At 43.6% G+C, this 27824-nt stretch overlaps 1 protein-coding gene across 5 annotated transcripts; it reads right to left on the bottom strand.

Moving 5' to 3' along the window:
* GRHL1 (grainyhead like transcription factor 1) lies at window positions 1-26798 on the bottom strand. 5 transcript variants are annotated; one of them, XM_055089041.1, is made up of 9 exons: window positions 26078-26469; window positions 23208-23394; window positions 20588-20658; window positions 18258-18648; window positions 17133-17209; window positions 15529-15685; window positions 15232-15343; window positions 14172-14266; window positions 1-631 (listed from the first exon to the last, which is right to left on the bottom strand). In XM_055089041.1, exons 2-9 carry the CDS (start codon window positions 23271-23273, stop codon window positions 338-340), a joined length of 1263 nt encoding a protein of 420 aa, XP_054945016.1. In that variant the 5' UTR covers window positions 23274-23394; window positions 26078-26469; the 3' UTR covers window positions 1-337. The 5 variants fall into 5 exon arrangements, with proteins under 5 accessions (XP_054945016.1, XP_054945018.1, XP_054945015.1 ...); XM_055089043.1 differs by lacking the exon at window positions 26078-26469 and adding an exon at window positions 25919-26030; XM_055089040.1 differs by lacking the exon at window positions 26078-26469 and adding an exon at window positions 26640-26798 and having other exon boundaries at window positions 3-631.
* Between the last annotated feature and the right edge of the window lie 1026 nt (window positions 26799-27824).

The raw sequence follows: 27824 nt of genomic DNA, 5'->3' as shown, positions 1-27824 counted from the left end.
AAAATCTTTATTCACAAAAACAGGCCCCTGGCTGGCCAGGGCCTGAGAGCTGCAGTTTGCTGACCCCCCGAGCTACACCATTCTCTAAGCTGCTGGGATAGTGACTGATCCTTACGACATCACAATGTGGTAAAAACAGCGAGGGAGCACTACCCCCCTTTCTGTAATTCAGTATTTCCACTTTCCCCACAGGTGACCTCCTGAGAAGATACCCGTATGGACTTCCCGTTAGTGTGACCTTCACCCACACACCCACACTCTTGATCAATGCAGCCCACGCTCATGGACGGACTACACTAAGTTCTGCTGGAGAAGCTCAGTCAGTGTCTGTGAATCTTCATTTAGGAAGGTGACAATCTTTAATCAGCAGCACCCAAAACAGGGAGAGAGCAAGTGTAGGAACACGAGGCAGAGCTGTGCTCTGGGTCCTGGGGCAGCAACATGGCGGATGTGTTCTGTTCCTCACCGCGGTAACACCTGGGGTGGGTTCTACCTTGGGTGACTTGGCCTTGACTTGGCTTTGGACAACAGGCCAAGTCACCCAAGTCTGGATAAAACAAATGTTCAGACCATACTCATTGTGCAGAGAAATATTTTCTATAATGAGATTACAGAAAAACTCCAATATCACCTACAGAAGGTGGGAAAGAGGTGAAAAGGAAGATGGATTATTACACATCCAACTCCTCTTCTATAAAATACACGTGTGTGTGCACGCACACACACAGACACACACACACACACACTTAAAACGCCTTATTTCTGAAGTCTGAGAGTAGGCTGAAAGATACACAACCTTCCTTCTCTAGAATGACGTAAATAAAGATCTTTAAGAACTCAAGTAATGACCTTTTCTGTTTTCATACTTCCTTGCCACTGATTTGGAGGAAAAGTTTGATTTTATTCAAATAATTGGAACATAAATCTCAAAAGATGAGCAACTAATGTTCCCATCTAAAATCACTAGAGAGAAAAAAATACTAACCACAAAAAACCCTGCTAAACAGGTGGAAAGATGCTCAGCAAGATTCCTCTTCAAATGTCCAGCCCATTTTTCTAGGACAGTTCCTCATTCTTGGCCAAGAATTCATGCACTTAGAACTTCTCAAAAAATTTAATTTTGTTTTCATGCACTTAGAATTTTTCAAAAGATTTGATCTTGTTTTCAAACCTCAGTTTGAAAATGAGAAAAAAACAACAGAATAAAGATTTACATTATCAAAGGAGTAACTTGTATAGATTTTTTCATTCCAAATGTTGATAAGCACAGAACCAACAAGAAATCAGATCTTGAACTAATTTATGATGATTTTTCCAGGAAGCATTATGGCAGCCGCACAGGACTGTTCACCAGCCAGCTGCTGTGTCCACTGTTACTCCTCAAATGGAAAGTAAAGGAGAAGAAAGACACAGGGAACTAATCCGCTCAAAACACAGGTCACAATCAGCAGTTCATTTCCTGGTTGGTAGAGTGAAAGCAACTGAGAACAAATTTTATAAACCCCAAACCTGCCTGTTCTTTGAGGGCTTTATCATCAATACCACAAACCAGGGCACAATTCCAGAAAACTTATGGACTCTCTAGTCTAAAGGGAGTAGTCAGATGTTATGAGCTTTGACAAGTGAGTTTCATTTGTGGGGAGATATTCTAGAAATAATTTTTCACCCACCTAATTCACAGAAAGAAAGCATTAACAAAGCACTTGGAATTCATCAGGAAGAAGTTACAAAAATTATAAGCAGGTGAGTCAGAAGCTAAATGATGAAACTGACTAACTTAAATACATTAGGATAATTTTCATAAACAAAAAGGCTGTTCCTCTTCAAAAAGTTACCACAACAGTAATACTCATTCTATATTATTATTCCTGTACAAGAACCTGACAGCCAAATAATATAGTTTTAATTTTTTTTTCCCACTGAGAGATTTAGGTGGAATTTTACACGTTATTATAACATTGCTTCTAAAATGGTGAAAATCATTCCCTTTGACTTCCATAATATGGTTTTCTCAATGAGTGGAATAAAAAATTTCAAAATGTGAACCTTTAGATTCACTAAGAACATTATATGAACCACTCTTATGACAGTTTGGATAAAGTTTTCTTTTTAATTAAGTTTTTTTAAGGGATAAAGTTTTCATTTTAAGGGCTCTGATTTTTACACTACAATAGAGTAACAAAGCATAATGCTCTTAAGAGTGAGAGGTCACAGGAGTTCAGCCACATAATGTCACCTCAGTGACCGGGACAACTAAGTCATTAACAACCTGCAGTGCTTCTCCAGAGTCTGAAGGAAGGGACCCAAATTCTTAAGGCCCTCCAAAACCCAGCTCCAAACTCCCATTCTAGTTTCACACCTCCTCTACAGGAATTTTTACACACACTTTGGGGATCTTTATTTTCTCTGCCCCTCAATTTCAAATAACTTTTATTCCATTCTCTACTGACATCTCTCTTATAAATAAAGACCTAGTAACAACTGATAGAACTTCTCTGAGATGAGTTCCCTAACTACCCCAAAAGAATTAACAACCCCGTTTTACTATCTATCACATTGTAATAAGTAGCCCTGCCCCCAGCACCCTGTGGCCCTACTGTGAGCTTCTATTTCAGGCCAAGGGCCCGGTATCCACACCCCTGTCACCTCTACTGAACACTTGGTCACTCTGTCACACTGTGATTATAAGTGCTCTAAGCCCCTTGATGGCAGGAATTATGTGTGACCCATTTTAAAAATTTCTTCCAGTGTTTAGTATATTTTTTGTATTCTCCTAGTGCTTATTACGACTAAATGGGACTGAATTAAAAGCTGCTAATGAGAGAGAGAAAAACCATAAGTAAATAAAAATCCAGCTATTATCTCCAAATCTTAATTTAACAAGCTTCAAATCCTCACAAAACTTTAAATACACACCACAGTGCTCCTCCCCCCACAAAAAAAAAACAAATGAAAAGACTCGACAAAAAAAAAAAAAGAGCTAATATAAATTTACATAAATTAACCCTTCTTTCTTCCGGCCTCTAGGAGAGGGCCCTTTAAACAATAAAATGGCTACAAATCAGGAAAAGAAATGAAAAAAGAGAGACTGCTTCCCTGACATTAGGCAAATCACCAAACACCAGCGTCACCACAGAATCTTAATCATTTATTCTTACTCAACAATTTTCAGCTGCTCACCACTGCCTATGTAATAGACTAAATTCCTTAGCAGTCAAATGCCGTATGTGATGCAATCCACCTTTCCAGCCATATTTTCCACCACCTAGAGCAGTACTTCTCAAATGTGAATAATACACGTATCCTTTTTAAAAGAGAAAAAAAAAAGTCCCTCAACCCCTAAAAACATATCCAATCCTAGTCTGAGAAATACGACTCTATTCAAACAGCTACATAATGTTTGATCACACAGCACCCTAATTATTCACCTGGCCTTTATCTAGCTCAAACCTAACACCTAAGCACAAACACTAGCACTGAAGCCTCCTGGCAGCAATTGGCACCAGAATATACTTGTGATTTTAAAAGTCTAATCACTGTATTGGAAACGCAAAGAAGAAATTCCAACCCCAAAATACTTGGTCCACAGACCCCAAGGGTTCGAGACAACTCATTTACAGGGAGACGTCCAAGGTCCTCACTAGGGCACCACAGGGCCTTCAGGATCTGGTCCCTACCTCCCCTCCGCCCACTTGCCTTGGATGTCCAGCCCCGATTTGAGCTCTGCACTCACACACATCAAGTTTATAGGCTCATTCTGGGCTCTGAATGCTCAGCTAGTTCTTACTATCCTTTAGGACGCACTCAAGTGTCACCCTTGAGGAACCTTCTCTGATCTTCCTATTCCAAGGTAAGTTCTATTCCTTTGTGTTTACTTTTATCACTGTAAGTACTAGAGTGGCAATCTTCTCCACTAAATTCTGAATTTCCTGAGAACTGGGCCACGTCCCACTCACCTTTACATTCCCAGGGCACCCTTGCAGTGCCTGGCCAATAAGAAATACATGTTCACTTAATGAATGACCCCAAATTCCTGAACTCCAGCCAAATAAAACTACATGCTGCTATGATCTTTGAGTTACATTTACTGTACTCTTGCAGTATACTGACTCTTTGGCCCTCAAAACAACCTATGAAATTGGTTCTACTCTGACCCCATTTCACAGATGAAGGTTAGAGGTTAGGTAACTTGCTGCCCAAGTTCACAGGTTATTTATGATCACATCCTTCCTCCAAGCAGATCTGAACACCTAGGTCATCTTGGTAGAACCTAGGATACCAAGCAGCTCTTTATACGTACTGGACATTAAATAAATATTTGTTGAATGAATAATTAAATTGACTCTATAGACCCCCTCAATTTGGAAAAGATTATGGAATTTAGAGGCTCACTGATGTATATATAGAGACAGACAGGTAAGTTCTAGGGCAGAGATAAATTCACATAGGGAGCCATGAGGTAATTTTCTACTGCATCTATTCACTTTTATACTTTAAAACATTATCTACAGTGACCACCTTTCCATTACAGAAACTACAGGTACCTAACAGTCTGTATTTGATAACTAAACATGTCACCCCTTCATTGTAGCTTTGTGTCATACTGACAGGTGTGGTAGCGTCTACACCTTTCCTGCAAGATTAGAGTGTTTGCAGCAGACAAGTCCTAATGTTGCTTCCTGCACTGCAATGTCTGGGCCTCAATATGTCACAGCACCTCTGCAGACTAAGTGAGCTGTCCCAGGTGCCTCGTTTCCACTTAAATTCACAACAGCTACTCTGTGGGGGAAAAAGAAGGAAGAAAAAAGGTCCCATCAAACAGCCTTTGCAAAAATATTCTGCAGCTACAATCTCTCAAAGCATGGTGCCCAGTGCCATCTCTTCCATAAAGCCTTTGACTCCCTTAGCTGGGAGTACCCCTTTGCCCAGGAAATCTAAAGAGCATTTGAAAACCTCACTTATGACCTGTATCATCACACAGGGAGCGTCACCTCTTTGGAGGACAGGCTTTCTGCTTGCATCGTCTTTTACCCCCTCCCTTACTGCCTGCAGAGGGAAGCACGATGAATAATTTGCTGAATGAGAGCGTCAACTCTCTGCAGCATGACTTCTAGCCAGCCCTGCCACACGGTAGCAATTGATAACTACCCTGCACAGAATTCCCTGGAAGGGTGTTAGAAATGAGTTACATTGATCAGTAATGACTGAAAAAAATTTTCAAGGGAGAATGGTGTTTTGCTCTTTTAAGTCAGATTATATACAACAGACTTTTGGAAAAGTGTCAGCCTCCAGAGCTGAGAGCATGCCTGATTACCCCGTGTCAAAATTACATGTGTGCACCGTGTATTATGGTGCACATTCAGATAGTTCAAGTGAGTTCTAATTGCTTGGTAAATACATGCAAGAAAAGAGAAAAGATCTAATAGAAGGAAGAAAAGAACAAAGAAAAATGGGCTGATTTAACTATGGAAGACACTTCACAAAGCTGATAACTGAAAAATGTTTTATGTCCCAAGAACGCACTTATCCTTGTTGTGTTCCCTGGAAACATTTACCTTTAACACGAGCATCACATGGTTCAGAATCTGGCTACTCAACACCTTTGAATTCAAGACAGACAGTGTCCAACTATGGCTGAGGTTCAGGCTCTGAAGATACAGACAGTAAAAGACACACGGTACACAGATGACAAAGACAAAACCAGGACCCACGCCTCCTGCTCCAAATCTGTGCTCTTGAAACCGCAATGACACAATGAAGCACAAAGCTTGAAGAAGAACCTAACGGAAAAACTGTTCAGTGAAGTAGGGGAAAATGACCCCCAAACGGCTGTGAGCAGAGGTCCCTTTTTGCTCAGGAGGCACGAGGTCAAGGTCCTGTACCCCAGATCACGTGGCGAGTCTACGCCAAGTCCCTCTGTGACTTCCTAATGCGCAAGGGACTTAGAGATGGCTCGGCCCCGTCAGACAGTGACAGCCGTCGCGGGCACTGTCCGGTGGGAGTCCGGGAGTCTTTATCACTCTAACCCATCCTAGTATTAAAATTCAACTTAGTCAAATAAAGAGATCACATTCCTAACCTCATTCCTGGGATGCAACTGATCTACTAAGTTGAAAGCAGAAGCCCTAGGACAAGTTTTAATTTAACTCTCTTCCATATCAGTCAAAACGATCACTCTAAAATATTTCTCAGGAGCTTTTCTTAGAAACCTCCTGACAAATGAAATGACAATATGAGGTCAATAACATAGTTTATTCTCACCAAATCCAACAGTACTAATTAGAATACAATCACCATTTTCCCAATATGCGTATATGAAGTTATGCCGGCTGAAACCAATGGAGTGGGAAACAGTTTAAAGGAAGAAATCAAGGTCCAATTCTAAAGTCTAATCAGACAGGAACACTTATTGAGCACTATACGGCAGACACAATCTTAATCAACATTCCCTCCCCCCCAACCAAAAAAAACCCCAAACGGAACAAAGCCTGATTATCTTAGTTCTGTATGAGCCTTGTCGCTCCCCTACTTTCTCCCCATGTGCAGGTCTAATTAATTAATTAAGCCCCAGAAGGTATCAGAGACTGAGCCAGAAACTCAGAAGCAGGATCCGGTTCCACTACTGATTCAACGGCTAATCCTAGGAAAGTCACACTTCCCCACTATTCTCATGACATGAGGTGAGTAAAAAATCCCACTACGGAATAACATCAGCACGATCGAAAAGCCTTCAAACGTGCAACTAGTATTTGTGTTCCTTCGCAGACCATCAAACGACCATCAAGAGAAAAGAACTGGAAGGCTGGGGCGGCGGGGAAAGGGGTGTGGGAAGAGCAAAGCACTAACTTGCCATCTTCTCACATGGACATGGCACGGGGCGTTTCCCCAAAGACAAAACAAGGATCCAGTCATCACCCTTACTGTTGCCACAGCGTTGCCTTCCCACGACGCCCACACGGCGGCTTTAGTTCCTGCACAGATTGCAGAGAGCCGGGGAAAAGCCCCAAAGAGAGAAAAAGAGAGGGAGAAACAATCCGGAGGCACCTGCGGCCCATCTTCCCTCTGTCATATCCCACAAGCAGGGCCTGGTGAACTTAAGGACACTTGCCAGATACAGTGATCGGGCACCTGTTTGTCCCAAATAAGTAGAACGTTTGTTTGAAATACGAAGATCTGGATGCAGGTGTGACACAAGGCAAACACAGGCCACATTCCAGCATCTCTAGGCACAGAGTAGGGCAGGGGAGCAGATAGGTCATAAGGGAAGACTTGGCAGGAAGCTGACTTCCAATCAAAATCTCTAATGAGATACTGTGAACTTTAAAAAGCTAAAGAAAAAGTCCCTGAGTAATTAACATAGAGTTCACTTATATTTACTACCAGATTTGGAGTCTCGGATGAAGAAGATCTATCTGCCATATAAAAAAAACCCCTGAGCTCCCAGACCCTGCATTGCCCTGCAATCTCTACTCCAGGTAAATTCAGTTATGACTAAAAATGTCTGGGCAGAGTCAAAGCCCTCTGGTTTAGCTTACAAGTAGCAAAACTGGTTGAAATGACAGATTTAGAAAACCACTGGAGATAGAATTTCCAGGAAGGACCCAGGAACAGGAGGGTTAATGTGACAAAGTGTCAAAAAGGAAAAGCTCTAGAGAGGAGCTCATTGTTTCGTGACATCGGCAGGGTGGAGGATGGGGAAAAACCTGACCTCTCCCCCACCAAAAAAAAAGACTGAAAAACAAGTTCAAGTGACAGCACTTTTCTAGTGGCTGACCAGACACGGTGCCTCAAATCCGTTTCACAAGACGCAAGTTTCACTACTAAACCGAGGCTTTCTTCAGCTGCCACGTGTCCCCCTTGTCCAGCCAGAAACATCGTGACTTGGCCCTCACCCTCAGGTGTGTGCAGCGATACCTGTGTGCTTTTGTTACCTGCAGGTTCTGAAGGTCCACCGGATTCAGGACGGACCTCTTGCCCAGACACTAGGGTAACACGTGAAACGCTTTGCAGCCAAAGCCCAACAACCCTCGGTTTAAAAGAGAAACCTCCCTCGTAATCAGACTCAGAAAAGGTTCTTCAAAGTCAGCTTTCCAATTGCCAAGTAAAGAGTTTATTCTGTATCAGCCAATGAAAAGCATTCTCCACACATTTCCAATCGAGAAAAATTTCTTGTCACTTCCAATACTGATCAAACCACAACTCTAAAGACTATTCGTTCCCCATAAAGGAATGTGACTATCTTTCTGGCACCCAAAATTTTATTTTTTACTTTAATAAATATGTATTTTCCAACTGCATGGAAGGACACCCCTGGAGTAGAAAGAACGTCAGCTAAGAAGCCTCCTCGGCTACCCTGAGTTTCTCTAGGGTCTAAGGACAGGACACACAGAGAGTCTAGCCTGCATCTGTCTGGACTCTGAAAGTCTCTTACCTTTGTTTGTTTGTTTATTTATTTATTTTGGCTGCTCTGGGTCTTGCGGCATGCGGACCTCTTAGTTGCGGCATGTGAACTTCTTAGTTGCGGCATGCGGACTTCTTAGTTGTGGCATGAAGACTTTTTAGTTGCGACATGCGGACTCTTAGTTGCGGCACGCATGCGGGATCTAGCTCCCTGCCGAGGGATCAAACCCGGGCCCCCTGCATTGGGAGCTCAGAGTCTTACCTACTGGGCCACCAGGGAAGTCCCTTACCTTTGTTTTAAAAGTAACAATGCTTCCTGGCTTCCTTTTCTAGTTAGGCCAGGGAGGATACACTTTTGTTTTAAATCTCCTGCCTATATTTAATTGCAATTGCAAGTAAGACGTTTGACTCACCTCTCCCTCCTCCCTCCCATTCATACTGGAAATGTAAAGTTGAGAAACAAACCAAACCTGTCCCTGCTTAATGCAACCAAACTGGCAACACCTTATTTTACTGGAGCACTTGATGGATGCTTCACCAGAATGGAATCCCTATAAATGCGAGCGATACGCTCAGTCCAAACAAATTAAAAATTACTCTCACGATGAATTCCAAATATTATGCTTCAACAAAACAACAAACTGTTATTAAACTCATAAGCCTGCATCCCCCAGCACACACAAAAAGTCCTAAGTTCAAGTTACCAGCACGGTTCCACCCCTCTGACACAATGAACTCTGGGAGCCTCAATAACCCCTCGGCAGGGACCCCATACACTTTTGCCGAGACAGGAGGCAAAAGGGAAAGATACCAGGGCTCCAGCCGGACCCAGGCCCCCGTGCTCAAGCCTCTGGGCGCTCCAGACAGGCTCTGCATTCTACTTTAATCCTCTCTCTTTTGTAACACGAGCCTCTCCATGACAGAAAACATTTGTTTCCAAAGGACAATCCTGCAGAATGCCTTGGAGTCCCTCCCTAGAGCTGACAGATTCATAATTAAAAGTGGAAGCACCAAGTGCTCTCTCACTGAGGGTTTTCTCCCTCCGGGGAAGGGGATGCTCTGATTTTGTCCTATCCCTTCTCTGCAGGCCAAGGCACCACCCTGAGGTGAAACGTGTGAGGGAAGTGAACCATGAAGAGATGAACAGCCTGCTGAAATGGGCTCTGTCCCGCCAGACGCGACCCTGCCACACGGACAAGGTGCCGTTCCCTCGGCCCGTGAGAACGCTCATCACCCCTGATCCGGAGTGCCTCCTTCTGTGGGTCTGACGAAGACATCAGGAAGCACCGGCTTCCAGCGCGGCACGGCGGGATGACTCCCGAGGCTTCAGGTCGCCTTAAGCCACGGGTGCAAAATCCAGTATAAAGAAACTCGGGCTCCACACCTACCCCTTGTCTGACACTCTGCTCACTCCAGGTGGAGCCTTAGTGCGTGCCTGACGGCAAGCTCTTTTCTGCTACTGTTTAAAAAACGAAACGTATGAATGGTGGCTGCACTCCAATCCACCTTCTAGTAAGGATTAGAAGTCACCTCTGGGAAAAACATGTTAGATATTTTATGTCCCTGGGGTTTCATTACATCTTTAAAAGGTCTGCTTCATACTCATGGAGATCATAGCCACATACAGATGATCAAAGCAATCTTGAGCTCTGCTTTCAACTGCACCTGCTTTCCCATTTCCCATATTGTCTAGTTAAGTATAACCATGTCCTATGCCATCGAGAGATACCCCTTCCTGTGAGGGCTCCCCTGGATGCCAGGGCTCCCTCAGAGCCGGCTGGCTCTATGTTCACTTGATTCTATACAGAGGTTTTTTGGTTTATAATTTCCTCTCCTTTGTAGGTAAACATCACTCATCCAACGATCAACATAAACTGTTTCCTTATAGCAAAAGTGCTCTACTTACCACGGGAATTTATATTAGTGAATCCATAATGCTGCTCTATTAATAAGAATGCTGACACTTTTTAATATTCCCCCCTGTCAGGAATACCTTCTGTCCATTACAAGGTATAAATTCTTACCTCCTCAGGTGATCTCATTTGGATGACCAAGCAGCAAACATTTTCCCAGCTGGAGGACTAAGTACTTTCTCACGGGTACTGAGCAGGCAGCACTGACCCGTTAAGTGCGAACACAGAGAAGGCACCTCAGCACAGTGCCTGGCATAAAACCGGCATTCAAAGAAGTTAATTCTCTCTCCCTAACTTCTTTTTCCTCTGTTTATTTTAGATCTTCAGGCTTCATATCACTATCCAAATCTCAAAGCTCTTGTAAACTCTTAGATTTACAATCCAAGCAAAAAATTATACCCTAGTCCACGATGTGCAGCCTACCTAGAGTTACTCACTTGGTTGTGGAAATACTGAAACTGGTGCAGAACAGATAACCCCAACTTATAAATTATTTGTGTCTCCAAAGTTCATTTGTAAAGTTCCTTTTTCTTAGAAACATGATGTTATATTTCGGATCTCAGGCCACAAACGCCTATTTAACACACACTACATCTGAACTACGATACCAGTGTTTCTGCCAGGATGAAGCAGAGTACCATGGACACAGCAGGCACTTGGATATTTGCTGGGTAAAGCTATGAATTCCTGCAACTGGGGGCAAGGTGCACAGCTGGCTTTGGATGAAACCTTTATATAGTCTAAGTCTGTGTTTATCTCCCCCCCACCTTCCTTGATATCTCCCCATGCCCAACAATTTCCTAATCCTCTCTTCCCCAAGTGACCAGTGCCCTCCTATCTTACAAACTGTAAACTTCAGCATCTCACCAGAGTGCCATATTTTAATGTTTCAAGGGGAACCGCTTCTTCTCCCTGCCGAAATTACCTCAAGCAGCTGATCTCAGCCATAAATCAGGAGGGAAGAAATCTGATTAAGTTATTTCTCAATGAAATGTGAATGTCAGATAAACTTTAATTTGTGTAGATATTCCTGACTCTTAAAAAGATGCCCGACCACCCAAACAAATCTAATTTTATGTGGAGTACAGAAAAACGAATGAAACAGGTCTATACAGTAGAGAGCTCAGGGCCGCCGGGGGGGATTGCTTCTAAGATATTTCTGCTTTTCAAAGCAACCTCCTTCTCCCCTGCTGCTTTGAAGTCTAATAACTTTTTTTTAAACAAGTTTCATAACTTCTTCAAGTTTCCATGGTAACAGCAAGTATATGATTATGCTGGTAATGGAGTGTGTACAGGGACAGGATAAGATGAGTCTAGCTTGGATGCTGCTTTTCCCAAACTAGAACCTAAGCCAAGGTGTTCAAGATTCAACCTGACACGTCCTAAAAACAATCACCTCCGAAGAGCAGCAGAAGCTACAGAGAAGATTCTCACGTTGACCCTGGGCTGGAATTCTGGTTTTACCCCTCCCGGCTTGGCCCAAAGGGTATATTAGATATCTTTGAAAAGTGGGGGGAGAAGGGAATGCCACATGTCTCCAAGAAACCCTATGTTTGTGGGGGAGAATGAACTGGAATTCAGAATCAACAAATGTGTCCTAAATTAGAACAAGAAAGTGGGTTGCTTTCAAAAAAAAGAAGTAAAAAAAAATCTATACAGGATTCTGCATGTATATCTATTCACTCTGTTGCCCTGGGGCATCAATTACTTTCAGTGTGAAAATAGAAAACATCAACTTGGCCAGGGAAAGCAAAATATCTACGGACTTAATTTCAACACACGCTTGAAGCTGATGCCTGATACCAGCTTCAGAAGGCAGCAGCCTCATTAAGAAATGACACGAGCCCCATCTTGGGGCTGGCAAAGGCTTAAAAAAATCAAGTCAGTGCTGGGGGTCTGGAAAGGAGAATGAAACTGAATTTACCTACATCAATTAACAATGCTATAAGGCTACTTCGGACATGCCTCAGACAATATTTCTCTTTAATACAAACAAGCTGAAGCCCTTCAGAGTAAAACCAGCCATTATCCCTACGCGTCATCTGGACTTTCATTACTCCCACCCTGAAGAGTGACACATCAAACAAACATAGCACCCTGCCCACACGCAGGGCCTTTCCGCCAAGATCTCCGTGTGCCCTGACAAGTGCTTATTCGTCCTGACTACACCCCAGCAAAGAAGAGAGTTGACCACCGTGGCCTTCTTATTCTCCTAGGCGGAAAGAGGGGGAAAACTGAGCCAGTGAATCAAGGGACTAATCTAAGGTCACAGGTAAGTCAGAAAAATGAACTCAGGACTTAGATGCGCTTGACCAGCTCCTCCACAATTTCTCCATCAGCCCCTAATGGCAAATAGGACAAATTTCCCTAGCTCGATTTAAGAACAGAAGCACCCGGGGGGCACCCGGCCAACTCTTCTTATAGGCTGCTCGCACATTGAGTCCTATTATGATATTTAATTTCAGAATAACTGTAACAACAATTATATAAAACGAAATGTTTACTTTTCCTTCTACTAGCTTCTCTGTAGTGAATTCACTCTTTAATCAAGCACCAAACTCTGGACTAAGCAGCCTGAAGACGTTTGCATAGGATGGAAGTGGTCAGTAGGAAACCTTTAAGGCAATTACAGCAACTTAAGCTTCCTAACAGACTGGCAGACCCCACTTACTATATCCTGCACTCTTAAGACACACTTTTGCCTTAGACACCACAACCATAGTAAGGAAGGAAAGTAATTAGAATACAAAGTTAACATGGGTCTCAAGAATCCAGTCATATGATTTTTAAAAGCAAGCCTAGGCGGGAAAAAATTAAATTCTACAATACTTAGCACCTAACTCAGTGTCTTATTCCATAGTTGCTAAAATTCTTGTTGAATAAATAAAAGAGAAAATAGAAGAAAGGTTGAGAAAGGACAGGAATGTGATGGTAACTTTGTACCTGGTCCTTGATATACAAAAGTATTCCTATGACTGCAACCAACAGTAAAGATCAGTCTGACTTGAGCAACTGCCCGAAATTAATGTGTTTCTATTGTGTTGCCTGAGCTCCAAATTTTAAACTAAGGCAAAGAAAAAAAAAAATACCAGAGTGCTAATAATTTAGTGAAGAGATGGGTCCTCCTAAAAGGGAAGAAGGCTGTAGGAAGGGCAGCAATGACTGAAAAATTTAATTTTTCTTAAAAGGTACTAAAACTTCCAAATACAATTATCCAAATGACCATCTGAATTGGAGGCAACTCTTCACTTGTCAAAGCCCAAGAGAGAAGAACCATAAGCAGGTTGTATTCCCAGGGTAGCGACACAAGACGGAGCACTAATGACAACCTGTACTCGAGGGCCTTTCTGAAGAAACGCCACCAGCTTCACAGGCCCTGTTCCAATCACCCTTACTACACACCTGGAGGAGGGAAGAGACAGGAATTGATTCCACTCTGCGAAGGAGGAAATGGAGCCCAGAGTGAGGAGTCAGACTCGAGGCCAGACAGTGGCTGCCGGCCCTGCTCTGGGAGGAGAGAACAGACAGGGGAGAGGGACGGTTCTGTAACATCTGGGAAAGTGCCATATGTCCAGAAAATGTGAACCAATGAAAAGACAGAAGGTGAGAACCAGCCGGCTGAGGAACAGGACACAGGGACAGGCTGAGGAGGGGGCCTGTTCCTTCTCCCGGAGTCCTGTCCTGCTCCAAGCCCCTCAGGACCATGGCTGTGACCTGCCTTCCTCCTTAGCAAAGGAGTGAAAACAAGTAAAACTGTAAAAAAAAAAAAAAAAAAAATCGGTTGTCCAATCACTAAGTTCCTCCCACTCCTCCTCAAAGAGCCGGTTAACACAGGAGTCCCTGGACTTCGTTACCTACCTTTGCTTCATCATTAATGTCCCAAGTGAAAGAAATGGCATTATAAGCAATCTCCTCAATGTTACTGATGGTGTTGAAGCTTTCTTTGTAGTCAGCTGTATGAGGGATGAGAAAGAAAAAGAAAGTTGTGGTTTCCAGTTTCCAACATGAGATTACAGCAGTTCAACGTAAGATTCAGCTTTTAATATTATCACTGCTGGATACTTTAACATTTTGTTGGGTCGAAAGAAGTTCAAAAAAGGAAGAAAAAGAATCACAGAATTTTTGTAATGGAGGCGAGCTTAGACATATTTAAATTTATCCCATTTTGTCAAAATTAGGACACTTAGGTCTAAAAAGTTTAAATAACTGTCCCAAGGCCACAAAACTAGTCCAGAGAATCAAGACTGGAACTCAGTTCTTTTCATTCTTCTGAAAGAGAACGTGAATATCACCACAGGCAAAGAAGAGAAGTAACACAAAGATTAAGAGCCATCTTGCGATACAGACAATGGTTTTACAGGAAACTTATATACATGGCAAGAACAGGGGTCTTCACAAAGCTACCTGACTAAATACGGATTTGCACAGGTCTGCTGCTATACTCCAAGTGATGAATCTCTGGGTCCATTCACAGACAGAAGAGACTTTCCACGCAGTTCAGCAAGTAACTAGGGAAGACTGTGCGTTGCCCCACATCAGCAGTATTTTCTTTAACTCGGTGACTTCTTTTCCCCCACCTTACCATCATCTCCAAATAATCAGAATCTCTTAAAGAAGACACTACCCCTCAAAAAATGTGTAGACTGAAAAGCAGGATACTCTTAAACGAGCTGACTCTACAGCTCCTGGGCCCAGTGTCACATGGAAAGCCACCACATGGGGCATATGTCCTCATGAAGGAAGTAATGTTAAGAGCACCGATTCCAGGAGGCTAAGGACAATGTTTGGAACAGATCAGTAGCTGGCATAAAAATTCAAATGCGTTCGGCAGGAAGCTGATCACTGCCAAAAATAACTGGATTTAGAAAACTGGATGCTTGCACCTCTGGGAATAAAAGCGGGCTCCGGAGCTACTTACCTATGTCAATGCACCTCTGTTTAGCCGTGTGCTGCCGCGAGTGCCAGTATCTCCAGTGTCTTAACTGGTCTTCCCTGCTTTTGTCCTCGGCAAAAACCACCATGATCACACTCTGCGAAAGAGAACGCGTCACGACGTAAAGATGCGAAGGCGCGAGCATCTTTTGGAAAACTTAGTTCTCGATTTTGCGGTGAATTAATACTGCAATTTTAGACCTTAATTTAGATCTGCCTCAGACCTGGAACTAGTAAGCTCTGAGCAGCTTTCCGAGAGGCGAGAGCTGAGAGCAGGACTTACGCGGACTTTGCTGATGGGGTGGAGGATGCCCTCGGTGCTGCTCGCTTCCTTCAAGGTGACAGGATAGAACTGGCCTTTGTTCAGGTACGTCATGGTGCTATCTCCCGGCTTCTGTCGGAGCGATTTTGAGGCTTCTAGGGTATATTCAAAGTTGTTCCTAGAAAACAAAAACACTCACAGATCTCTAAATTCACTCTCTTGGAAGCTTCTTAAATGCTTGAGCTCAAACTTGACAGGCTTTAGTGTGGATGCATGCAGAGAGCAGATGACTAGAAACATCCAACTGACCATGTCATGCTATAAACAGATAGCATTTGCTGCTTTTTCCAAAGTAAATATAATCTTAAGCAACCCAGAAATTCTCAAATCTCTCAGATGTGGGACTACTAAATGCCTACTAGAAAATCTGTGAAGTGATGTTAACAAATTAGAAGTTTGGAGGCAAAGGATATTAATGATACGAATGAGTGAAAAGCGCTCCGGGAGGAACTCCCACAAGACATGCTACCAACCTGGTATTTACCCAGCAAAGGTTGCAAACGGGAGGCTGGGAGGCCTCTGACTAAATGTGACTTGGCCTGCATAGCACTTTTTTGTTGTTTTTGCTTATAATTTAAGTGTACTCAGATGGCACTCCACGGTTGTCTACATTTTCTTTTATCTTATAGCACCATGTATATATTCCCCTGAAGTTGTTTAATAACCTTGTTGGGCCAGGGGTTGGCAAATTACTCCTATTTTTATAAATAAAGTTTTATTGGAATGTAACCTCGCCCTTTGTTTACACATTATGGCTGCTTTTGTGCTTCAGCGACAGAGCTGGGCAAAGCTGGTCAGTTGCGACAGAGGCTGTATGGCCCACAAAGCCTAAAATATTTACTATCTGATCCTTTACAGAAAAAGTTCGTTGACCCCTATCCTAGATCCTGAAGGCATTTGAGTTTGTGACTCCTGTACCTTGAGGCAGGTCTATAAGGCAGTCTCAATTCCCATAAAATCCTAGACTTTTAAATAAAACTTTTATTTTAAAATACAGCACACATAAAAATGCATAAAACGAAATTACACTCCTAAAAAAACTAAAGATGTTTATATATAACTTGGAAAGTATTGATATTTCCAGTGTGAGATGCAATTTTGTGACGTATAAAAGAGGTTGTCAGCCCAGTAACAGTTGACTTCATTTATTTTATCATTAGTGAGACTAATAAAAATATAAAAGCCTTTATCCACCTGATGTTATTCTAAATTCTCACAGAATTATACACTTTTGGAAACAGAAGTGACCTCAGATCTAATTTAATCCCTTCATCTCTTCTCTGAGATTCCATCCTACTACCACTACTACTACCATCATATAAAGAAACGGAAGGAAAGAAAAAGCACCAACACCAAGAATTAGGGAAACATGAAACACAGTTCAGAGTGCAAAACTGAATGCACTAAAGCAAATGTCCTCCAGCAAAGATCTCACCACACTAACTGCAAGAAAGTAAAGTTGAAAGCTGCGAAAGCCACCTCTGATTTTCCAAGATCAAATTAACAAAAAGGACGTAAGTCGTACAAGCTGAAAGTTAAAAATCAAATTAAAAGACAACTATTACCCAGAAACACTGTCAAAAACATAGTCCTCTGAATTCATGCCAGGCATCCGCAGACTGAGATCCGAGGGGAAGAAAACCTGAAATATCAACGTGATAAGCCACAACGATGTAACGGGTTATCAGGCTCACTAAAGACCAACGTCTGGTACAGCATCAGAGTATGTGGCTCACAGCAACCCACCACTCTTTCAAAATTTGTCTGAAACAAAAATTTTAACTCTACAAAAAATTTTAAAAGAAAATTAAAAAGAAAAACATATCCATTTATACACCCCTTGATTAAATTAAGACAATTTACATACGTGCTCCCACAAAGCGCTTCCTTCTTCTCTTTTCCCATCTTTCCCACACATCCCAATTCTGTCCAAACTCTGGAATGTGCAACCAAACTCTCATGACTTTTAGAAGTCAGCTCTATCGCTGCACCAAGTTAAGATACAGCATCAAGCCGGCACCATGGCTGGATGGATCGGTGCACTTTCCCAGGAAAGGTTACTATTCCACTCACGCCGTAAGTGGAGACGGATGCTCCTTTCCCCCATAAGTCATTAAGTACAGTTCCAAACGTCCTCAGCCCTTAACTTTTACCTGAGTGACGTGTTCATCACCACGGAGCCCTCAGAAGTACTTGGAATTAATTGGTAAATGTCACACAATGCACTTGTCATCAAGCTCTACCCGCCTCCCCGACAATGTACCAAGCAAGAAACACTAAGCAAATATATGATAAATCATTTTATATTAAGACCAGTTGCAGGGAGCTTGTTTTGGTCTAGGACAGAAGCCGAAAACAGACTGTGTGTCTACGTCTGCTGTCCACGGAAGATTATGTATGCGGCTCTCCTTCTCATTCTCCAGCAAATCACTTTGCTGAAATCATAATTGTTAACTCAGCTGCTTGTAAGATTAGCCATGTGCCCTTGATAATAATTTCTGGTTTTATAGGTTTAGTTTACAAATTATACCCATGGACCTTTTCTCTTTAAGAAAAAAAGAAAAACAACTCTTTTGTTCCCAATCCACTGACTTCAGGCTGAGTTTCAAGCTTACATAACAAGGAAGAGGTGGAACCCAATACTTATACAAACACACAGCGTCTTAGGAAGATGCTTTCATTTCCTGTACCTCCTGAACGCCTTCCTTGAAGGTCTCTGAGAAGGTCGAGTCTGGAGTGCGCCTTTGAGCATTTGGGGGCTGAGCACCAGAGCTGAACTGATCAGCATTCAGGTTCCGGTCGAAAACCACCACGCGCTCTGTGGGCTCAGGGTGATACACTGCCGGGGGGATCCCCACAGCAAAGCCGTGGTGCTGGGTCTCTGTCTTGATGGAGTGGGTAGGCATCGCTGCTATGGAGACAGTGACCGTGGTGTCAGGAGCCGTCAGATGGCCCCTCTTGTCGATGCCCAGCTGGTTGCCATGGGGAAGGACAATGTTAAATGGCACATTTTTCAGCACTTGCACTCTGTTTTCTCCAGCAGAAATGAGGGGCTGCTCAGTCACGTTTGATATGCTATTTCTTTAAGAAAATAAAATAAAATTGTGTTTTCAAACTCAATGCCGATACAGTTCCTTGACAATTTTTATTTTCCTAATGGCAGTGGGCTATTGGGTCCTGTGCGATAATAATAATATACTTGGTAGAAACCAAATAAATACGAAATGGCACAACAGCCCATTACGAGAGAAAGGAAAAAAAATGCTTTATAGTTATAGGTCAAGTAAAATCCAAAAGTATTGAGTAAAATTTCATTTGAAATGCTGAGAACTCAGAGCTTTCCTCTACCATATTTTATTTCCAATAATCCTAATAAAATTATCATATTTTACTAGAAGCCTGAAGCTACAAACGTGATTAACTGGAGCGGTAGAGGCTGGTGGTTAAAGTACAGACTCTACAGTCAGACAATGTAGATTCAAAATCTCTCAGTAACTACATGCTCATCTATAAAATGGGGATAACGATGGTACCTATCCTCACAAGGTGGTGATGGGGATGAAACGAGAATACACTGAAATGCGTATAACGATGCCTGGCACACAAGGGCTCAGGAGGCGTGAGGTACTGGTCCTCTTCCACCACTTCTCCCAGTACTTAGACTCACTTGCTTTCCCGTTTACCAAAAAAAAAAAAAAAAAACCAAAAACACCCTATGATTACATTGTGCCAGCATATATATTTGCACAAATTACTTGTGGCTTAATAAATATCCTGGGCAATATAAGATGATTTTTAGTTTAGAGTAAAATGGATACATTTTCAAAGCACCCTCAAACCATAAAGGCTGATACCTTTAAGGGAAAAAAGCTATTCGGCAACTTTGCACATTTCAAGATCAATAAAGTGTTCAAACCTTAAACCATAAGTTCACTCCCAAGACTGTCTTAAAGAAATTTCTTTAGAGAAAAAGGAAAAAGCTATTTAGAAAGCTGTTCTTTAAGGCTCTGTAATAGCAAAAATCAGATACAGCCTTAATGTTAAGGATAGCTAGGGTCTGCCTTAAAATACTCTAGCAAAAATAAATAAAAGTTCAAAATTAATTAACTAGAAAGTTGGAGAAGAGGGAAGAGTAGATCAAAAAGGAGGAAGTAAGTTGATAACTGTTAAAGCTGAGTACCTACTGGCTTATACTATTTCTCTACTTTTGTTATGTTTGAAAGTGCCTATAACAAAAATTAAAAAATAAAAGCCATAAGCCCTTTTCCAAATTATGAGGATTAAAACAGCAATATGGAAAATATTTATGAAATATACTGAGTAGAAGAAAATCCTATCTGTGAATATAATCACAGCCCCGTAAAATGCGCCTGCACGCCCAAACGGCAAACAACTCAACTGTGAGCACAGTGGGATTCTGAGTGATCATTCTTTCTTCAAAAATGTTTTAGTCTTTTATTACTAATAGAACACAGGGCAATTTAAAAGGCACATTTAACTTTTTTTTTTCATGGCTATAAAGTCAAGCCTTAATTTGAATTTCTGAAAGTTTTAACCTAAAAGATTTCAAAAATAACCTCAACAGCAGTTTGGAATACAGCTGAACATACTCTATTAAATTTTACTCAGTTAGGCAGTTATTCAAGATTGTTGATACTTATTTTTTTTAATGGACCCCCACCATTGCCTTAAGCCACATCCTTCTTAAGAGAACCTAAAAGACAAATAAGCAAACAGTGCCCTCACGTGATTACTAAAAACATCCCTTTGGGTGAGGAGAAAGTTATTGTTTTTGTTTTCTAGAAAAGGCAACTACACCTAAAGAAACGGGTGACTTCTCGGCAATAGAATCGTAATTACTAAGAGACAAATCAGTAATGAAATCTGAATTCAGAGATTAAGAGTCCAACTTACCCATCTCTTCCACTAGCGCCTGTTCATTTAAACAAACTTCTGCTTTATTTTCACAGAAACCTGGCATTTTCAAGCGTACTCTTTCATGCTCTATATTGAACATTACCTTTTGCTATGATCCGGCTCCGGGTGCTCTACATCTGGCTTTGCTGCTGATGACCTTCTCTCTCGTGGAACCTTAGATATTAACACACATGACAACAATTTAGTTCTTACTCATGAAGTAGAGATACAGTCCTTACTTTCCAGTAAGCTCAACCATTCACATGTCTACTGACTGCCTACCGAACCCCAGGCTCTGAGGACACACGACGAATAAGACCGTATCTGCCCTCAAGGAGTTTACAATCTGGTCACCAGGTTGATATGTAAAAACCAACTTTTATTTAGTTGCCAAATAAATTCAGAGTATCCAAAATTTACTTTGTCATTGAGATTGGGTTTTATCTGTTAAAAGAAATACCTCTGGTCTGGTTCTACCCATTTATCTACATAATGTAATAGAGAAGAAGCTACTGAAAACACAACTGGGCTCTTTCAGCATTCTCCCTGCTCTTCTCTGCTACCCTTCCTTTCAGATCAAACGCAAAATCAAAAGGACCAGCCATATTAACAGTTCACTCCAAGATCCAAATGTTGGTTCCAAATGATAAATTTCTTTAGATACGTTGGGCTTCACACTGTCTGTACCCAAAGGACAAATCAAACTCTGTTGGGTCTATTCCTTTTTTGATTCTGCTCCTCTTTGCATAGGAGGTGACAGCAGGCAAACATTACTGGGTGTACTGCAGACATCAACCCAGCTGAGACTTATTCCCAACATGTACTCCAAAACCGCCAAGACGTTTGAAACTGGTTTTCAATGTGAACGTAGAAATTCTACTCCTACTTTCTGATTCTACCCTTAAAGACAAAATAAATGATTGTTTCACGCATTAACAACATGCTTTTAAAGCTTTACCAAAGTTATTATATAAAAATGACTGATGGTTACACCCAAAGGATTGAAACAAATAAGTTAGTTAGTTTATTTAAAAAGGAAAATAAGTAACCCTACAGCTATTGCAAGAAGGCTGACATACAGTACTACTAAGATTGCCACCCTTAATGGACAGACATGAGGATTTATCTCCTCCTAAGGTGTAAAATACTTTTAGGATGACCCTTTATTTAAAATACACACACATACAACCACTGCAATTAGTGTTATTACATAGGTCTTTCTGGCACTAAACTTGTTGGGTTTCTCCCATTCTCAAAAGTTTCAATTAAAAATACGTAACTTCAAACTTCATAATGAATACTTAGAAACTTATGGTTTTACACTGAGTCAATAAAACAAGCCATAAGAGGAACAGATAATATAAGTTCTACTTCAAAGGAACCCTTTGTGACACACGTCCCAGGCAAGGGTTTCTTCTAGCATCCTTGGTTACTGTGCAAGTTTCCATTCATATTTAAGGGAAAAAAACTTACCTCGGACCTCAAACACAAGCTGGACACATGGCCTCATACCAGAAAACAATTGAATCTTTTGTTTAGGTTGCCCCCCCCCATTTTGATAATTAAACTATCTTCTTTGCTTTTTACCCTCTGCATTTCTTGTATTCAGAGAAGAATACAGTGTCAGAATGTAACAGAGGGCAGGCAACTGGTGAATCTGGGTGAGAGTATCTGGGAGTTAATTACCTTGTTATTCTAAGTTTTCTATAGGTTTGAACGTTTCAAAAACAAAGAGATGGTAAAAAATAAGCTGTAATATATAGCCATTCCTGGGCTGTATCTTACAGTTTATATATATATAGGCTATGGGTCAGAGAGAAGAACGCCAAAGTGAACCCAGCAAGCAGAGCCTGTCCCCCACAGGGCAGCAAGGCACACTGAGTGGGGGTGGGGGGCTTGGGCACAACCTGAAACCCTGGCTGCAACACATACTAGTTGTGTGACCTGAGAATCTTATTTTTATCATCTGCAAAACAGGGATAATAGCACATATCTCCCAGGGTTGCTGGAGGGATCAGAAATCACATGCATTCTGGTCACATGGCTAGCACAATACAGGTAATCAGTAAGCGGTAGCTAGTGTTATTAGGATAATGATGATGGTGCGGATCAGGGGTGTCATCTCCAGCTATGAACACCATGTAAAACTCCAGGCGGAGAACAGGCTGTGTTTAATTAAGACTAATCCAAATCTCTAGGAACAGGCAACAAACTACATCCTGATCTTAGAACCAGAAAGTCCAAGGCTAGAAAATATGGGTTTTGTTTTTTTCATGAATCCCATAATCAAATCAAATCAAATCAAATCAAATCAAATGCTCTGTAATATCATTTAGGGAAAAGGAAACCACTCTGACTACATAATAAAGGTTAGAGCACAGGTAAATGAACCAATGTCCACTCCTGGTGGCACTAAGAACTACCTTTGGCAAAATGATCAGTCTCATCAAGGCACAGGTAACATCTTCTTTCATGGGAGCTTCACCTTTCAGATAGAGCCAGAACAGCTGGCTACTTCACACGTTTTAAAAATGACCCGTGGATTCTATGATTGTAGGTTTTCAGCTTTGAACCACAGTAAGTCAAAGTACTCATTACACTACTTATAGCCACTGCAGAAGCAACCTGCACTACAGTCTACCCACAAATTGCTGTTTCCTATGCTGCTGGATCACGTGCACCTTGGACTGCTGCTGGGGTTTTTAAAGAGCAGGCAAACCCACCTTGTAGTAGTCATAGAGCAAGCCCAGCGCGGCTGCACTGTCTTCATCTCCATTGATGCTCATCATCGCTTTGGTTGCTGCAGTGAGAGGGTTTTCCAGGAAAGATTTCCAGGCTTCATCCTCACTAGTGTAGGAACGACGCTGTGGATAAAGTGCTTCATTCTGAAGAACCAACACTGGCCGTTTGCTTAGGAGAAATTTTTTTAAAAAGAAAATATATATATGTGTGTGTCTCTCTCTCTCTCACACCTTGTTCTACTGCAAGTCATCATAAGCTAGTTTTTAAAAAGGCAAACAACCAATTCCTTGATGTTCCAATAAAATAGGCCATTGTTTCACCAATGACCCTAGTAAAGTTAAATTAAGACAAGATCAGAAGACAACCCACTTAAGTGCAGCCCAATGGGTCATCCAGTAAGATATAAGGTATTTAGGCAGCCGGGGAACCTGCAGTTAACCTGCACATGGAACCCAGGACACACTACCTGGCACAAAAAAACCCCAAAACCAAAAGTCAAAAGCCCACTCCAAGAAAATGTCAGGCTATGCAAATACTTTACAAAAACAAACGCAAGGACAAAGTAAGGCAAAACAGAAGATTCACTCTCTTCAGACATATACATTCAGGACTGTACCCTCTTAAACAGAGTATACATGGTTCGATCACCACGCTGGTATATGATATCTCCCTCTTTCTCCCGGTGATGCCATGCCTTAAAAACTACAAACAAAGGGGAGAGGAGGAGAAGACGGAAAGAAAAAGGGCTACTTGGTTTAATCCTCGGGGGTATATGAGAAAGTTAGAATATTCTACTGATTACCAGCAGATTGAGCATGGAATGTGGCCAAAGGGGACTGTAAATCAATAAGGAGGCACAATTCTCTGGCAAGGGAGTTAACTGTTTATCGTAGAGATAAACACTTAAGAATCTACAACAATAAATGCAGCCACTGAACAAAAAGAGATTTTTAAGGAAATAAGTGGGGAAATCAGTTTTTAAAAATCTTTACTGGTTTTTCATACTGGGCAAGAACTGTCCCACTTTCACACTGTAGTTCGGTGGGAAAAATCCAGAAAAATCAACGGAGAACTGAGTAGAGTCTTACAGAAGATTTAACTTAAAAGATTAAAGCAAACATTACTGATTCCAAAACTTGAAATGTAAACAGCCTCAGTAACTGTTCAGTTGGTTCTGTTTAGTAAGTCAATAAAGAGAAAAAGTGGAACACTACCTCCAGCAAAATCAAGCAGTTTTTTTTTTAAAGAAAAGCTTTTTAAATATTCAGAACTACTCTGACTTATCACCATCCTAACAAAGCAAATTAAAGGATCAGTTCTCCTTGCAACACACAAATGAAATATGTAAATTGCCTAAAGGTGACCTACCTACTCTAAAAGTGAACGTAGAAAGATTATCTTCTCAAGTAATCAACAAGGTTAGGGTTTGGCAGTCACCCAGGCCCTTTAAAAACAGATATAGATTCAGAAAAAGGAGAACATCTTTGAAAAAAAGGGGGGAAAAAATCCTACAACTTAATTTATCCTCAGTCAAAACTGTCTTATTTCAAAGCCAATGTTTTTACTCCTAAAGTCCTAGGAGCTCACATTTGGTAGGAAAAGTTCTGAGGTGGTATACTATTTTAACACAAAACAAATACGATGGGTTGTTCAAAGCACATGGTTGGTTTAAAAATGAAGACTTTCCACAAATCTCAAATTTTAAAAAAAATTATGTAATATATAAAGGGGCATTCCCCGTGCCATCAGGAGGACAGAACAACAGCTACTGAACCCAGTGGTACCTTGGGGGTGATTTGGTGTCCTACGCTATTATTCATAGCGAAATAGCTACTTCCAGAAGATTATGACAGCACTTGGCTCATTCAGTTCCCATAATGCTAGTTTTTCAGCTTCCCTTCTTCTCCCACCCCCATCCCAAATCTGCACAAGCAACAGAAAATAAATATTTTTTTGCCAATGGTTTTGTTTGTGATCACCCTGAAGGTGTCTTACATTTCCAAACTGTGCCTAAGGCCAAAATTGGAGCTCTGGAAATATGCCTTATCTAAACTATAAGTCAAGAAATAAACACGAAACCAGCTGCCTTTTTTAGTCTACTTCCTCATGACAGTCAGGCTGTTGTTAGTCCCTAAAGCCTCATCACTGCCCTCTCCCTGAGTCTTAAACCCTTCATCAATGATCTCTGGAAGACTTCTGAAATACAGTTCAAGCAATAATTTATCTGCATATTCTACACCACAAGATTAATTGAAATTTAAGTTATTCATACATAATAATATCTAAACCTCTCATCCACAAGAAGAGCACCCTTAAACAAAGTGATCCTCAGCAAATAGTTATAAAGCTGGGAGAGTTACCCCTCTGCCCTGGACTTACTGATCTTAAATACACTGACTGGTCTGGTGCGACTTACTTGGGGTTTTTTGGGGGGTTTTTGTTTCTTCTCTTTTTTGGAGCAATTTTATATTTACAGAAAGGCTGCAAAGAAAATACAGAACTGTCCCTCACCCAGTGTCTCTTAATGTTAGCATCTTACATTATCGCCTTACATTTGTGAAAATATTTCTTTAATCACGATCGCCAAAACGCACGTTAGTAAGCACAGTGCTTTCTACTCTACCATCCTGATTTCAAAGTTCCATCCTCTTGAGATTTCTAAGCATTGCTAGTTGCAATAATCCGTAATTACCATCAGTGAGGCAAGTGGGAAAAAAAACTCCTGCAACAATTTTCTCAGCCAGGGAAAAGAAAATGCCAGGACACCGGAGCACTCAACTTTCCCCTCAATTTCTCCTTTCGGAAGTTCTAGCAGCCTGGCCGAATGACACGGCTGAGCGACAGAGATTACCTGAGAAGCTCTCCCTTTCCAGCCGCGGAGCGCGTCCCAAAGAGCTCCACTGTCACCCCTGAGCGAAAACGCCCCGGTGGGGACACGGGGCCGCCGGCGGGCAGAGCCCCAGCCCGCGAGCGGGGCGCCCCGAGGCTCCCGCCGCGCACCCGGGCCACCGGAGAGCAGCAGCGGGGCGCGCCCGTGGGGTGGTCCCCCAGACCAGGACGCGGAGGCCGGGAGTGGCGGTTCCTCTCCAGAGTCAAGGCCCCCAAGGCAGGGGTCCCCTCAGGGGTCTTCGGGGGAACAAAGGCGGCCGGGGGTGCGGACAGGCAGAGGCCGCGGCAGAGAAGGCGGACGGCGAGACGCGCGCCGCCCGCCCTCCCAGCCTGGCACCCCCGCCTCCTCGCCCGGTCTCGCACCGGCGCCCCCGTCCCGCCCGCCCGCCAGACCTCGCACCCGCCCCGGCCCTCGCCTCGCCCACCCGCCCGCACCTGCCTCGCGGCAGGTGCGGCCAGCCGGCCGGCCGGGAAACAGGGGCCCAGCCGCACGGCCGGACTCGCCCGCCGGCGCCCTCACTCACTTGTCGTACTCCTGTGTCATCGCGCTCGCTCGCCGCTGCCGGGCCGCAGAACTGGACTTTCGGGTTGGGACAGTACACCCGATCCGGGGGGAGGAGGAGGAGGCGGCGGCGGCGGCGGCGGCGGCGTTGGCGGCGGGTCCAGAGCGGTGGCCCCGACGGGCTGGGTTCGCTTTTCTCGCTCTGAGCCGGCTCCGCGCGGGCAGCGAGCACAGGGCGCCAGGGCTCGGCCTCCCATTGGCTGGCGGCGCGCCGGCACGGGGCTGGGCCTCGGGGCCGGGAGGCTGGCGGAGCTGCCTGATTGGCCGGCGCGCCGGGGCGCCGGGGCGGGGCCGAAGGGAGCCGACGGGGCCGAGCGGCGCGGGCGGGGGCCCGCCGCTCCGCGTGTCCGCGTCCGTGTGGCGGGGCTGGCGCTCGCGGCCTCCCTCCTGTCCGGACTGGCAAAGCCACGAGGCTCCCAGCGCGCACCTGCAGCCCCTCGTAGGTCTTCCGCGCGCCCACGGCAGGGCGGCCAGGCGCTACGTCCCCGCTCTGCCCCACGGTCACGGCCCTCGGCCGCCCACCCGCGGGACGGGCCGTGCCCTGGCGCCGCCTTCCCGGGCGCTGGGCGCTCTTCCTTCCCCGCCCGCCCGCCCACACAAGCCACCCGCTGCTCCAGTGATGGAGCTTCCCCACCCGGCGGCTGCGCCCCTCACCGGTGCCCGCGGTCCGCCGCTCGGCTGCCTCGGGCACCTTCCCGCCTGGGGTCTGTGGAGCGCCCCGCCCTCCTCGTACTCCCGCTCACCTCTCAGTCCGTGTGCACTTACTTACGAGGCTCTGGCTTTTACCCGAGGAAGCTCAGATGTCTCCCTGCTCGTCTTGCCCACCGACACTGTCTGGCTTTAGAACCCCCTGTTCATCCACTAAAGATTGTCCACTATGTGACAGTCACTGGAAGACTGCCACAGTCTCCCAACCCGTTGTCTCCCCCGCCCCCGGTGCGGCCAGCGTGGGCGCCCATGGCGTGGTCGCCCCAGCGTCGCGGGAGCCGCCTCCGTCCCAAGTGCCTGCCCCTCCCCTCTCCTGGGCCCCACCTCTCTGGACGACCCCAGCAGGCTCGAACTTCCATCTCTGCCTACGTCTTGGCTCTCTGGGAACCACATCCCGACTTCACCGGCTACCCTGCACTCTCCTCCCCGACTGCCGCCC

Source organism: Physeter macrocephalus, chromosome 12 (genome assembly GCF_002837175.3).
Source record: "Physeter macrocephalus isolate SW-GA chromosome 12, ASM283717v5, whole genome shotgun sequence".
In the NCBI taxonomy this organism is placed as follows: Eukaryota; Metazoa; Chordata; class Mammalia; order Artiodactyla; family Physeteridae; genus Physeter; species Physeter macrocephalus.
The sequence above is the reverse complement of the archived record's forward strand: the minus strand, read 5'-3'. Positions and strand labels throughout refer to the sequence as shown.